Source organism: Drosophila serrata, unplaced genomic scaffold (assembly GCF_035046125.1).
Source record: "Drosophila serrata isolate PLE 108 unplaced genomic scaffold, ASM3504612v1 contig_241, whole genome shotgun sequence".
Classification (NCBI taxonomy): Eukaryota; Metazoa; Arthropoda; class Insecta; order Diptera; family Drosophilidae; genus Drosophila; species Drosophila serrata.
In genome coordinates, this window is record NW_028257139.1 from 1,201,343 (window position 1) to 1,213,640 (window position 12,298).

Genomic DNA, 12,298 nt, shown 5'->3' on the forward strand with positions numbered 1-12,298 from the left:
TGGGTGAGGAAGTCATAGATAACCATAGAAATTTATAAAGATAAAATAAATTAAATTTAATGTTTACTTTTAGAAGAAGAGTCTTCCTTTCATGAGAATTGTTTTACAATTATGAGCATGAAACACTTTATAAGTTAAGGAATATAATATAATATAATAATAGAAAATATTTGTCATTAAAATCTTTGTTTACAATATGCTTTACATATTATTTCTCCTTTATTATATATTTCCTCGATTTAAATTAGTTTTCCTACCACTGTTCATCGTCTTAATTTTTGGCTTGTGCTTATTAGAGCGTCTCCAGCTAATGACTGTTGGCAGATTGCAAGAAAAGTTTCCCTGGGAATGGCGAATGAAATTCATAATTTATATGATAAAATATTTATGAACAATTAACTATTTCAGCAATGAACTTCCCAAGCAAGTCATTTCAGCCAAAGAAGTAGTTTCCTGAAACCCACGGCAGAGAAGAAAAAACCCCGAAAATTGCTCAGGGAACGAAAATAATACAGAAAAATCAGCAAAAATCTGTATAAATTAAGCATTAAATGCATGACATTACTGGGCCGGACAATTTCCATATAAATTATATGCACTTAAGTTCAACGGAAAAGGCTCGTAGCTCTGAGAGCATTGACGACGAAGACGAGGACGGCGATGATGATGATGGCCACACTTCGGGCGACAATGATTTCGCACCTCACGGCCCTGGTGCGTCCAAACCAAACTTTCCTAAAGTGTGAACATCACAGAGCCTGCTCCATGGGGACATGGGGAGATCGGTTGGGGATCGGGATCCCAGCTGGACACGCGTAAAAGAAAGTGCGAGGTGAGGCCCTGTGAGCGCCCCGCGGCCATGTAAAAGCGATTCGGGGTGTGGCCGAATTGGCGAGCGCCGGCCAGATTGGATATGGATGTGGACATGGATGTGGATGTTGCTCTGGGTTGCTCTGGGTGATGATGGTGCCTGTGTTCCCTCTGTGATCTCAGTGCCAGCAATGACACCCCGGCGATTCCAACGTGTTGCCGCTGATGATGACACTTTCTTTTCCAAGTGAGAATACACAGGAAACAATATAAAACACGAAAGGAAACTAACTTCGGAAAGGCAAAGAGTTAAACGATCAAAGGGGAAATCGGGCATAGCTAAGCCTAGAAAATTCACATTCTTTGATCGATATTTATCGGTCTTTCTATATGACAATTTGTTCAATAAATACAAGTTTAAAAAACGTTTAACTATGTCAAAAAAGCATTAATTTTAATTCGGAAACCATTTCTATGTTAGTTTTGTATTGTTTAATAAATCTGCATACTCAAAGTAAGATTTAGAAAAATTAAAATTTTTGTCAATTTTTGATAATTTTAATGATGTAACCCCTTATGAAATTTTGAAATTTTAAATTTTTTTTTATTTTTTGACTAGACATGACTGGATAGATTTGCCTTTTGATTCTGATCAAGAATATATATGATTTATAATAGGGTCGGAAATAACTCCTTAACAGAATTAAAAGCTTTTGACTAAAATTATAAAACCCTGGAAAAGTATAAAAGAGATGAATAGTTTTGAGATAAAGGATCCTTGAAAAATCTAAACAAAATGTGATTCGCAAGTTAGTATTCCTTTATTGTGTTGAAACTTCTCAAACTTTCTCTCTGTGCAGCAGCAATTTGAGAATTCTCAAGGCGAAAGTCGCTTCCATGCCAAGTGCGTGTGCAGGGGGCGTGGCTGTAGCCTTCAACGTGTACCGCAAATTATGAGGTGTTATGTCAATGCAACCGTCACTGTCCCGGGGTCCCATGGTCCATCGTCCATGGTCCATGGTCCACGATCCACCAGTGGAGTCGTGCTCCCTGCTCGGTGGCGGCGTTAAAGTGCCCGAAAATGTGCGTTAAAAGTCACACGACCAGGCGTCGCAGATTGTGAAAGGTCTTGGGCAGGATGGTCGGGGCCAAATTAAATTGAAAACGCCCCATGAAAGGGAAACCACAGGGAAACGTAATTATCAGCTACTGAACACTGATTGCGAACGTCCACAGAGGAAAGCGTGGTAAATTGCCAAAAAAAAAAAAAAGGAAATGACCAAGCAAATGTTAAGCTTTTAGTTTAATATCAAGTACTTGCTTGGTGAGGAATATAGCTCTTAAAATAAAATATGTCTAGTGAAATTTGTTGATAGTAAACTGAGTTTGAGGTACATTCTATTAGGATTTCAAAAAGACTTGCAGGATATTTTATAATAGAATGGTAAATGTTAGATCTCTCTTGCTTTATAATACTATAAATCAAAGCTTTCCATTTTATATATAATATTTAATTGTAAAAGTAATCTTCCCAGAACTTTTTAGACACACTTATACCACCATATAGGAAGTCACAGCAGTTCCTTAAGATCTATTAATACATCTTCATCAGCAATCACATAAGAATTACTTTTATTTTATTATTATTTTTACCTTCTGTCCAAGTGCAGTGAGATCGAAATCAATTTGAAAATAACTTTTTACTGGCCCTCTTTGGCTCTTTTATCTAGAAATGCAGGAAACCAGTAGCCAATAGCCAACTTCTGCTGCTTCTCCCGCTGCTTGGCTGTTATTGTCATGGCTTTTTGTTATTGACTTCATCGGGGCTAAGACGATGGCAAAGCTGCTGCCTTCTGCTGGCTGTGGCAACCTTCATCGAAGCTGGTTCGACGTGCTGCATTTTATGAAATTGCTTGTTGTTATTATTATGGTTATTATTAGTAGTATTATTTGATGTGCTCGCCTCTGTTCGCCTCGCGCAATGTCATTTGAAGTTTGGCGCTGGCGCTTGCAACTGGCCACTGGAAAACCTGCAACCTGCAACCTGCAACTTGCATCATGCAGCTTGGCGACTGCCAAGCTCTCACGTCGCTCTCCTCGAAAAATATAAACATAACAATCATTACAAGTGGACGGGTAAGAGAAGGAAAAAAAGAAAAACAAAAACGAAAGCCGAACAAAAAGTATTATTGATATTGATGAGAATTATGTTGACTTCCTGCTTCGCTCCAGTGGCGTCTTAAGTGGCGCTAAATGCGTGCATTTAATATAATAAATCTTTCTCTGTTGTGTGATTTTTTGTATCTGCCGAGATTTTGTGCCGCCGTTTAAGCCATATTTTGTGTGGTCAGGCACGTACGCATTAAGTTTTGAGTGGCGTGAAGTGAAAGGGTCGACAGCCTGCAGAAACGTTTAGATTTCGGTTGAAATCTTGGGAACACTTTCAAGAAGAAATGATAGAGCAGAGATAATATTTATATGCTTTAATACTTTTAGATTTGGGTGTGAGTAAGTTTTTAGATGGTTCAGTAGTGTTTTCCAGCTGTAAATATGAGAGAAATTAAAAGGTTTAAGGAAAATTGAGGCATGAATGAAATTGTCTTGTATGCCACTCCATTCATAATTTTGTTACTTTTCTTATTAATCATTAAGCTGAAATATTTTAAGTTTGTTCTAGTAAAGAAACTTACAGTTGACTACAAGATTGAGCGAGAATACCAACGATGAAATATCATTCGATCCAGAAACGCATTTACATTTATTGCATTCAAATAAGACCCTGCTTTAGATGAACATAATACATTTTATATTAATAAAAATGTCCCTTCTAATTAAAGGTTATACTTTATAACTTATAGAGAAATAATCCATCTCACAGATAAAACCAAAAACTAATTTTGAAACTTTAGCTCATGTTTCTTCTGAGCAATATATGTATCCTATTGCCTTATAAGGCTGTTTTAACATATAAAGTGTTAATTTTTATATACAAATTATACGAAAGTATAGGAAATATATTGCAAAATTCTCTTTTGTGGTTTTTGTTCCCCTCCAGGATACCCTCGCTTTCGATTGACCCAACCGTGGCCAATGCCTGAGTCAAGTTTGTCGCTTAAGTCTTTTGTTTTCAACGGTCGAAAAATGCTTTGGGCATTAGATGGTCCCGTCCCCGTTAGATGCGGCGCCCATGCATCATCGGGGCATCAAGAGTGGCACTCACACACACATTACACGGATGGAGGAGTATGCGCATTCGGGAAATATATGATGCCATTGTTGCGATTGCGATATTTCACGCTACTATATCCCGCCGCCTGGGGACAATCGAAGCGAGTGTAAACAGAAGGCTCACACGCACAATAGGCCAACGGAGAATGTCTCTGGGCCTATTGTGGCGTTTTCTCCTTATTGATTTCTGCTGCGAGTAGTTTCTGTTTGTTTTGCCTGTTGGTCATAACTTAGGGCCAGCAGCCAAACATGAGGCGCAAATGTCCACGCATTGTCTTCGAGTTGCCATGAATGATGGTCAGGATTTGCAGCAGCATTAATCGAAGAGCAGCCGGGGGAAGGACAGAGAGTGTCGTGAAATCGATTAAGCCACGTTCAAGATGGTCCCCTTTGGGGGGCGTAACCAGTGTTAACGTGTGATGAACGCCCTAAATATAAATCTGCGACAACGATTAATTTTGGATCAGTCAGCGAAGGGAGGAGAATTGCATTTGACATACTTACGAGAAGATATATACAAAAAAAGAAGATACACTTTCACAATTCTTGAGAGTTAAATAAAACCTATATCTATATACATTATCATGTTAATTTCTTTGAACTAATATTACTTTTTGTTTAGTATAAATAATCATATAGAGAAACTCAGTGAGTGGTTATTCGCACCTTTATACCTCCCACTACTTCCTAGGTAGCTATCCTGTGATTTATGCTTTCGACCCCCAAGTGGGTTTCGTAAACAGGAAATATTTAGACCAAGACTGTCTGATCATTTCCCTTGAACTTTTCTGCCACTTTCCCAACTCCCCCGACAACCGGTGGCATCTGCCAGTTGGATTGTCAAGGCGCAGAACAAAAGACATACCAGCAGAAAAAACAAAAAGGCTGAAAAAAAAGAAGAAAAATCTAAATTCAAAACAGTGGCAAAATATTTACCAAGCCCTGCCCGGATCCCTCTCGACTTGAGTTTCTTGGGAAATTGGCGCATGCTGTGCAGTGAGTCCCCAGTCAGACGGACGTAACTATTTTCCACATAGTCATGGATGGAAATTGCGTTGCTTTTGTTTGCCGTACGAGAATTTGGTTTTCAGTTTTCACGCCGTCTGCGACGTTTGTGATCAGCGATGGAGGAGGCATTGCAGTTGACTCTGTGCCAGTGGCAATGCACTTAAGAAAAATATATAATTCAAATATATACTATATCATACTGGAGTCACAACCTTTTTGCTTTCTTCTGTAATTAATTATAAGATTGTGCTTTTCCAGATACAATACTTTATAGATGGATATTTTAAATGTGAATCCTTTAAGCATAAGTCTTTCCAAGAATTGACCCTTAGAATGACCAAGTACTAAAGAGGTTTCCTGACAGGGAACCGAGTATTACAAGAAAGCTGTTATTATCAAACATTTTGATTCTAAATTTCTCATGTATACACATTTTCTTTAAGTGTAACTCACGCTGAGCCCCAGGGCATCGCGTTATCTTCTGAAAAGTTGGGGGAAAAAGTGTCAACAGCATTTGGCAGCTACCGTTTGGCCACGAAAAGCTTTATTTGCGCCTTTCTTCATATTTATTTGTGCGGAATGCTTTTTTGCTCGTGTGTCCAACAATTTTTCGCCGGCTCTTTATCTGATCCCACCGAGTCATGCAATGTCTTAGCCAGCCTTTGAATTATGGAGATGATAATGCGTTTGAATCGGTTTTGAGGATTTGAATTTGGATTTAGTTTGTGGATTTTCCACATAGTGAGACCTGGGACTCTCGACTGAAACGCAACTCAATGTGGTGCTGATCAATTAAGTGTCCATGTACTGTCAGTCCAGAGCTCTGGACACGCTTACACTCGGCTTAATTGAGCTTATAAGCCTCTTCCCAGTGGCCTGAGAAACAGGTAAATATATTTTTATATACATTTTCACATATATATCAATTAATTCGGCCCGGACAAGCTGCTGCCTTGCCACAGAAATAACGGTAACATCAAAATATTTCCTTTACAACTTGTCCAATTCTTCTGTCATGCTCGGCCTCCTGCAACCACCTCCCCTCGCCCCCTAAATGCCCTTCACCTGTTGGCCAAATTAATGACACTCGCTCACCACAAATATGTAAGTGAAATGATATAAAAGCAAAAAGCGAACGAAAGAAAATGCAATTTTTGAAATAATTAAATATGAAGGCCAACATTTCTTTTTTGGGGAACATCTTGAAGAAGGTTCTCACATGCCACGAAAATTTGAAATAACTCTCCTGTTCGCTTAATATTGGGGTCAACATTTTATTTGCAATTAGCTGAGCAGAACATATAAAACATGTATATATGTAAATTGCTTACTGGTTTGTTGGTTTTTCGATGGAATATATTTTTGAGGGTAGGAAAAATGAATGAACAGTTAGGGAAAATTATGGTGGGAATAAGGCGAGTTGTGAACTTAATCACAAAGAATGAATATAAATGGATTAAGGTAGAAAACTTTTATGTAAACAGCTAATTGGTATTTTAATTTTTAAGATTAAGTAAGATAAAAATAAATTCTGGATCTAATATAAATATAGAAAGCAAGAAAGTTAGCATGTAAAGAACTAATTAGTATTGAAATTGAATGATTGAATAGGATATTAGTGTTGAATATAAATATATGTATATAGAGAGGTAACATGTAAACAACTAATCAGTATTTAACTTATATGTTTAAATAGGGTAAAGTTACGTATTGGATCGCCTTAGGATTAGAGGTTCTTGTTAGCATTTAAAAAGGAGTACAAATGAAAGCAAGATGTTTTCCTAGTTCATTACCCAATCGAAGACACATTTTATATAATTAAAATTATTTTTAAAAATATCTGTTTATTTTTTGTTTTTTGTATACCAAATTTATGACAATAGCCTTGGTATATATTTTTCCTTATTTATGAAACGATGCAAAATTTTTAACCCATATTCAAGTCCTTTATATTGCACATCAGTTTAAAAACTATGTCATTAACATTAACACCTAATATTTTCCAATTCGGGTTATTCTTAAGTTAAAACCGTTTCAAGTACAATTTGTGTGCCAAACATCTTCTCATAATTAACCGCAAGAATGCCAAAAAAAAGCTGGGTCAATAACCAACACATGTTAGTGGAAAAACTTCAAGAGAAACTTGAAGGGCAACTAACTTCAGGAAGATGAAATTCAAATACTCTTCTAGTTGGCATTTGAAATATAGAACAAAATCGGAAATCCATCGTAACTAGGCTTAAAATATTCACACTTTTTCAATCGATACTTGATAATATTTTAGTATAACAATTGTTTCGGGAAATCAAAGTTTAAAGTATTATATCAGAACTAAGTAAAAAAGGCATTAATTTTAATTCGGAAAGCTTTCCTAAGTTAATTTTTATTAGGGTAATAAATCAGCATACTCAATTTAAAATTTTAATAAATTACGATTTTTGTCAATTTTTTACAATTTTAATGATGTAACCCCTTATAAAATTTGTAAAATGTTGAAAAAATTAAATTTTTGTCAAAGATAGCTAGATCGACTCGTCTGTTGATGCTGATCAAGAATATATATGATTCATAGGCTCGGAAATGATTCCTTCACATAGTTACAAGCTTCTGACTAAAACTTTAATACTCTTTAAGGGTATAAAGTGTCAAGTTGGCAACCCATTTGGAGCAACAAATTAATGAGTTCACTTTTGGGTCTAGGAATGCTGCAAATAAAAAATAGACAAGCAACTTGCCACTTGAACCCGTGCTCTCATTAAGCCCCACACCGGTGCACATAACACAATTACACGGCAGCTGCTTCTGAGATGAAAGCCGCCTTTGAGTGGCTGTTTGGCCTCGCTTTGGGAGAAGAAAAAAAAAACTCTCACTAGGCACTTAAAAATTAACACTTTTGACAGCCAAATGGACTTTCAAATACACAGAGCCTCACAAACTAAAAACTGAAAAATGGTAGGAAAAAAGAGCAGAGACATACTTCCCGCTCGAAACTCTGGGATTGGGATTGTAACGAGCCAAAGCGCAACAAAGTGTCAATGCGGCTCTGAGGCAAGTTTAACAAGATTGGCAGCAAAAGTCGACGGCTGCGCAGATGCGGAGATGGCCAGCAGGTCTCGAGATTTTCTCATAAGGTGCAAAATCTCTCGACATCATAAAGTGGTGGTACAAAAAAAAAAAAGCGGAGACAACAGAAAACATGCACAGAGATGAGCGTCCATAAAAAGAAACATTTTCGAGTTGGTTTTCGGTGTTACATATATTTTCCTCGAAGCTCCTAATTAGCCAAAGCCGGTTCTTTACCTCTTTCTCGTCGGCCACAGCGTCCGTTTAATATTTTATTATTCTTGGGTCCAGCCCCCCTCTTGGTATAAGCGAAAAACAATGGAGCCGTAAAAATCTGTGGATAATAAATAAATTAACTCCTTAACGATGACAAGAAGCCAGCTCAGACTTCAGTCACAACGTCTCAATTAAGTTGTTCAAAGCTCATTGTTTTTAAATCTTTGGCTTAATTTTCTTATGGTTATGGCTGCTTTGTTTTAACTCTGTATTTTCCTTGCCGTTTTTCTGTATATCTCATCTCAAGTTGAAATTGCGGAAATTTGTAATGCCCAAATCGGTTTACTAACCCTGGGGAGCTTGAACAACAATATGAGTAGTAGTAGCTTGCCCTTGTAATCACATCTTAATTAACTAATTAGCTCATTTGCAAACAATTAAGCAAAGTCAGGGAAAGAGAAAACCCCAATCCTAAGAAATCTTTACTAAAACTTGTCGAGTCATTTGATTGCAGATTGCAGATTGGAGATTGGAGAGCAGCTGCCGGAGATGAAAAATATTTATGGACAGTGAAAATTGCTAGGAAAGTGAGGTGAGCAAACAGAAAACAGTCCATTTAATGCATAACACAAATATTTGTACATCGAAAGAAAAGGGAGAATGGAAAATATTACTACAAGAAAATGGAAATTTACAAATTACGAAAATGTACAAATAAATAACATTTTAGTTTTAATGAAAGTATTTTCTATACAGTGTTATCCTAAATTATTTTCGCATAAAATCTTCTGCTGAAGCCATGTTAAAACCCATTTAAAAGGGTAAAAGTCACAACCGATGCTTGTTCCTAGATAGTTGTTCCAGCTTCACCTGGTTTTTATTTGACACTGAAACCTATTCATCAACATTGGCCACTCATTTCCCACGTTTTGCCAAGGCAAAAAAATAAAAGAAAAATAAAATCTAAAACAGTTTTATAACTGTACCGAACCAGAGGCATTCACTTTGGCCTGAGAACATTTCGAGCTGTCCACCTGCAGCAGAGAGACACTGGAAACTAAAAACTATGGTGGAAAGAAGATCTCTCTGTGGTTTTCACCCCCAAAAAATGTATGTATGGAGGCCGAAAAACCAAGAGATCTACGAGTACCTGCTGCAAGTGAAGCATTTCCAGACAATTGAGTTTTGGAATTGACAATTTTTCTCGATGGGCGATGGAAATTGGAACAATGCCATGAGCTGGCAATGCACCTGAAGCTGGCTTCTATTGCCTGGGCTCAGAGAATATAATGCCTTTTCATAATTATAAAACAAAATAAAGAAGAGCACCAGCAGCTGCAGAAAAAAAACGAACAGAAACGGGGGAAAAAATATTAAATTTTCGGCGCCCCAAAAAAAACTGAAAACAAGTTCGTCGCCTGAGTCTTTCGTTTTTTGGTTGGATGAAGGAAGTTGCCCCTTTTTTTTGCCTCGATTTAACGCTTCGCAACTGACAAATGAGCAGCATATCCTGTTGATCCTGTTGGCAGGAAATAATTATAGCGCCTTGGCAAAAAGTAGCATTAATTGCTAAAATAATTAAAAACTCATAAATTAGCACATGCAACAGCAGGCCCAGAAGCAAAGTGCAAATTTAATTACGGCCTTCATTAATTAATTCATTAAGGCGGCCGAGGGCAGAGAGTGGGCCTCACTTTTATATTCTTCTTTTCCGACTAACTAAATCAATCAACGCCAAATGCAGGTGATCGGGCGACTCCCTAAGGACACTGGCCCGATGGAGCTGCAACCGGTTTGACGACACTCCTTTTTGGCGTCCTTAGAATACATTATGCAACACAACTGGTGTGTTGCAGAGTCCGCCGCCCCTTTGGCTTTCATAATTTATTGATTTTATATGGCGTCACATTTGTCTCTCCTCCGCATGCCGCCCGGCATCGCTGACAGTTTTTGCCACTGTCGGACATTTTGACAGTTGCAGGTTGTCATCGGTGAGATCTTCCCCGGGTTCTCCGGTTCCCCCGATCCCCAACCGATCGCCCACTGTCATATCCTCTGCCCCTGTCAGTTGTAATTGCAACTGACGCATTTGCCGAAAAAATAAGTATTCGCTTCGTTTTCTCATAAACTCAACTGTCACTTCGATTTCCCCCAAAGCTTGGCTGCAAGGTGCTCCTGCCTACGTTCAGCATAAAATATACTATATGTATGTTGTATCCAGTCAAATGTATGATTAAGTAATATCCCAGTGACGTAATTTTGATCCCCTTCAAAATGCAAAAATATGCATATATTTGTGGCGGGAAATACGAGTTTCCAGCTGATAAGGCGTGCAAATTATATACTTAAATAAAAAAGGGGTGGATATCTTGAGGGATCTAAATGGTTTCCTTGAGATCAGCAGAACAGGCTAGGCCCTTTTAATTAAACTGTTCGGTTAAAAAGATTAACATAATATGATAAAGTTAATACTGGACCATTAAAAAGGCAAGTACATTATCATTTAAAGGCTATCCTTAACGGACATGTAATTATATTCTTTGGATGAAACCGAAAGAAATGAAAAAGAGAAGTCAGTTATAGTCTTAGACAAATCCTTTTACCTTTCTTTTAATTATTCATTGCATCTGCCACTATACTGCTTAACCCTCAAATAATGTCTTTAATTAATACCTATAAAAGGTGGAAACCCTTTCCTAATACACCTTTCTCCGATGGCCAAAGAAAGGCAGCTGCAAAAGTGCTAATGCCCCTCCCGAAAATTAAATTTAACAAAAACAATTAAAATGCAATTTCGTGCAAAAATCGTCGTTGCAGCTGCAACAAGTGGAACCACTTGCAGATGGCCGCTCATTAAGTTTATTAATTTCTGATATCAAGGCAGTAAAATTTTCATTTGCTTTGCATTTGTGTCGCCTGTCACATGCAACAGCAGTAACCAGCGGTGCCTCAACCGTGACCAATTTTCCCCGAAAATAAACATTATATACACAGAGTAACCCCGAAAAAGAGGAACGTCTTCAACCCCTTGCAGTTAAACTACGAGCGTTAAATTTTATTTTATTTCCCCGCCATTCTGCCCTTCGATTTCTACGCTTTCTACACTCACATCTTCTGCTGCGGCTTCTTCTGGTTGTTGTGTTCGTGAACAGGTGTAATGATTTTTGGTTTGCACCTTGACTTTCTGCTTCCGTTTCAGCTCGAGCGACGCATGTCGATACGTTTTTTGTTTTTTCGGCTTGGGGTAATTTGTGTGAGCTTACTTCCTTCCGTACAGGGTGTCCTTTTGCAACTTATCCTGCTGCCTCATCAGCCACGCAATATTCACATTCTGCGCCTTAGATTGCTCTGACAAGACACTCTATTTGTGCTTTTAATGATCTAAAAAATATTAATTAACTTACCCGATTCTTTGCGCCGTTTTAGTTCGTCAGACTCGGCCTGAAGGCGTTTTCCCAGAATAAAGTGCAGGAGGGGCAGCACAATGATCAATTTGGGAAAGGTTTGCAAGTTTATTCTCATTTTACAGAACTTCTAAATACATTAAAACTAACAATAAATGGCTTACTGAGCTTAAAATATAATATAATATAATATAATATAATATAATATAATATAATATAATATAATATAATATAATATAATATAATATAATATAATATAATATAATATAATATAATATAATATAATATAATTCTATTTGAAACCTATCCATGATATAGAAACTAACAATAAATGGCTTATTGAGCTTAAAATATAATATAATATAATATAATAATATATATATATATATTATAATATAATATAATAATATTCTATTTGAAACCTATCCATGATCTAGTATGTAATATATACAAGTCTTAAGATATATTTCATGAATTATTTGTAGAAGAGCAATAGTTTCTTTTATTCTGTAATTATATAGCAAATTTATTAAACTATATTTTAATGATTATCTCTAGAGTATATATAT

At 37.0% G+C, this 12,298-nt stretch overlaps 1 protein-coding gene across 1 annotated transcript; it reads right to left on the reverse strand.

Annotated features, from left to right (window-relative positions):
- Positions 1-11,353: 11,353 nt before the first annotated feature.
- Positions 11,354-11,912, reverse strand: LOC110188638 (uncharacterized). Its single transcript, XM_020958414.2, has 2 exons — positions 11,730-11,912; positions 11,354-11,673 (listed from the first exon to the last, which is right to left on the reverse strand). Exons 1-2 carry the CDS (start codon positions 11,845-11,847, stop codon positions 11,585-11,587), a joined length of 207 nt encoding a protein of 68 aa, XP_020814073.2. The 5' UTR covers positions 11,848-11,912; the 3' UTR covers positions 11,354-11,584.
- Positions 11,913-12,298: the final 386 nt, after the last annotated feature.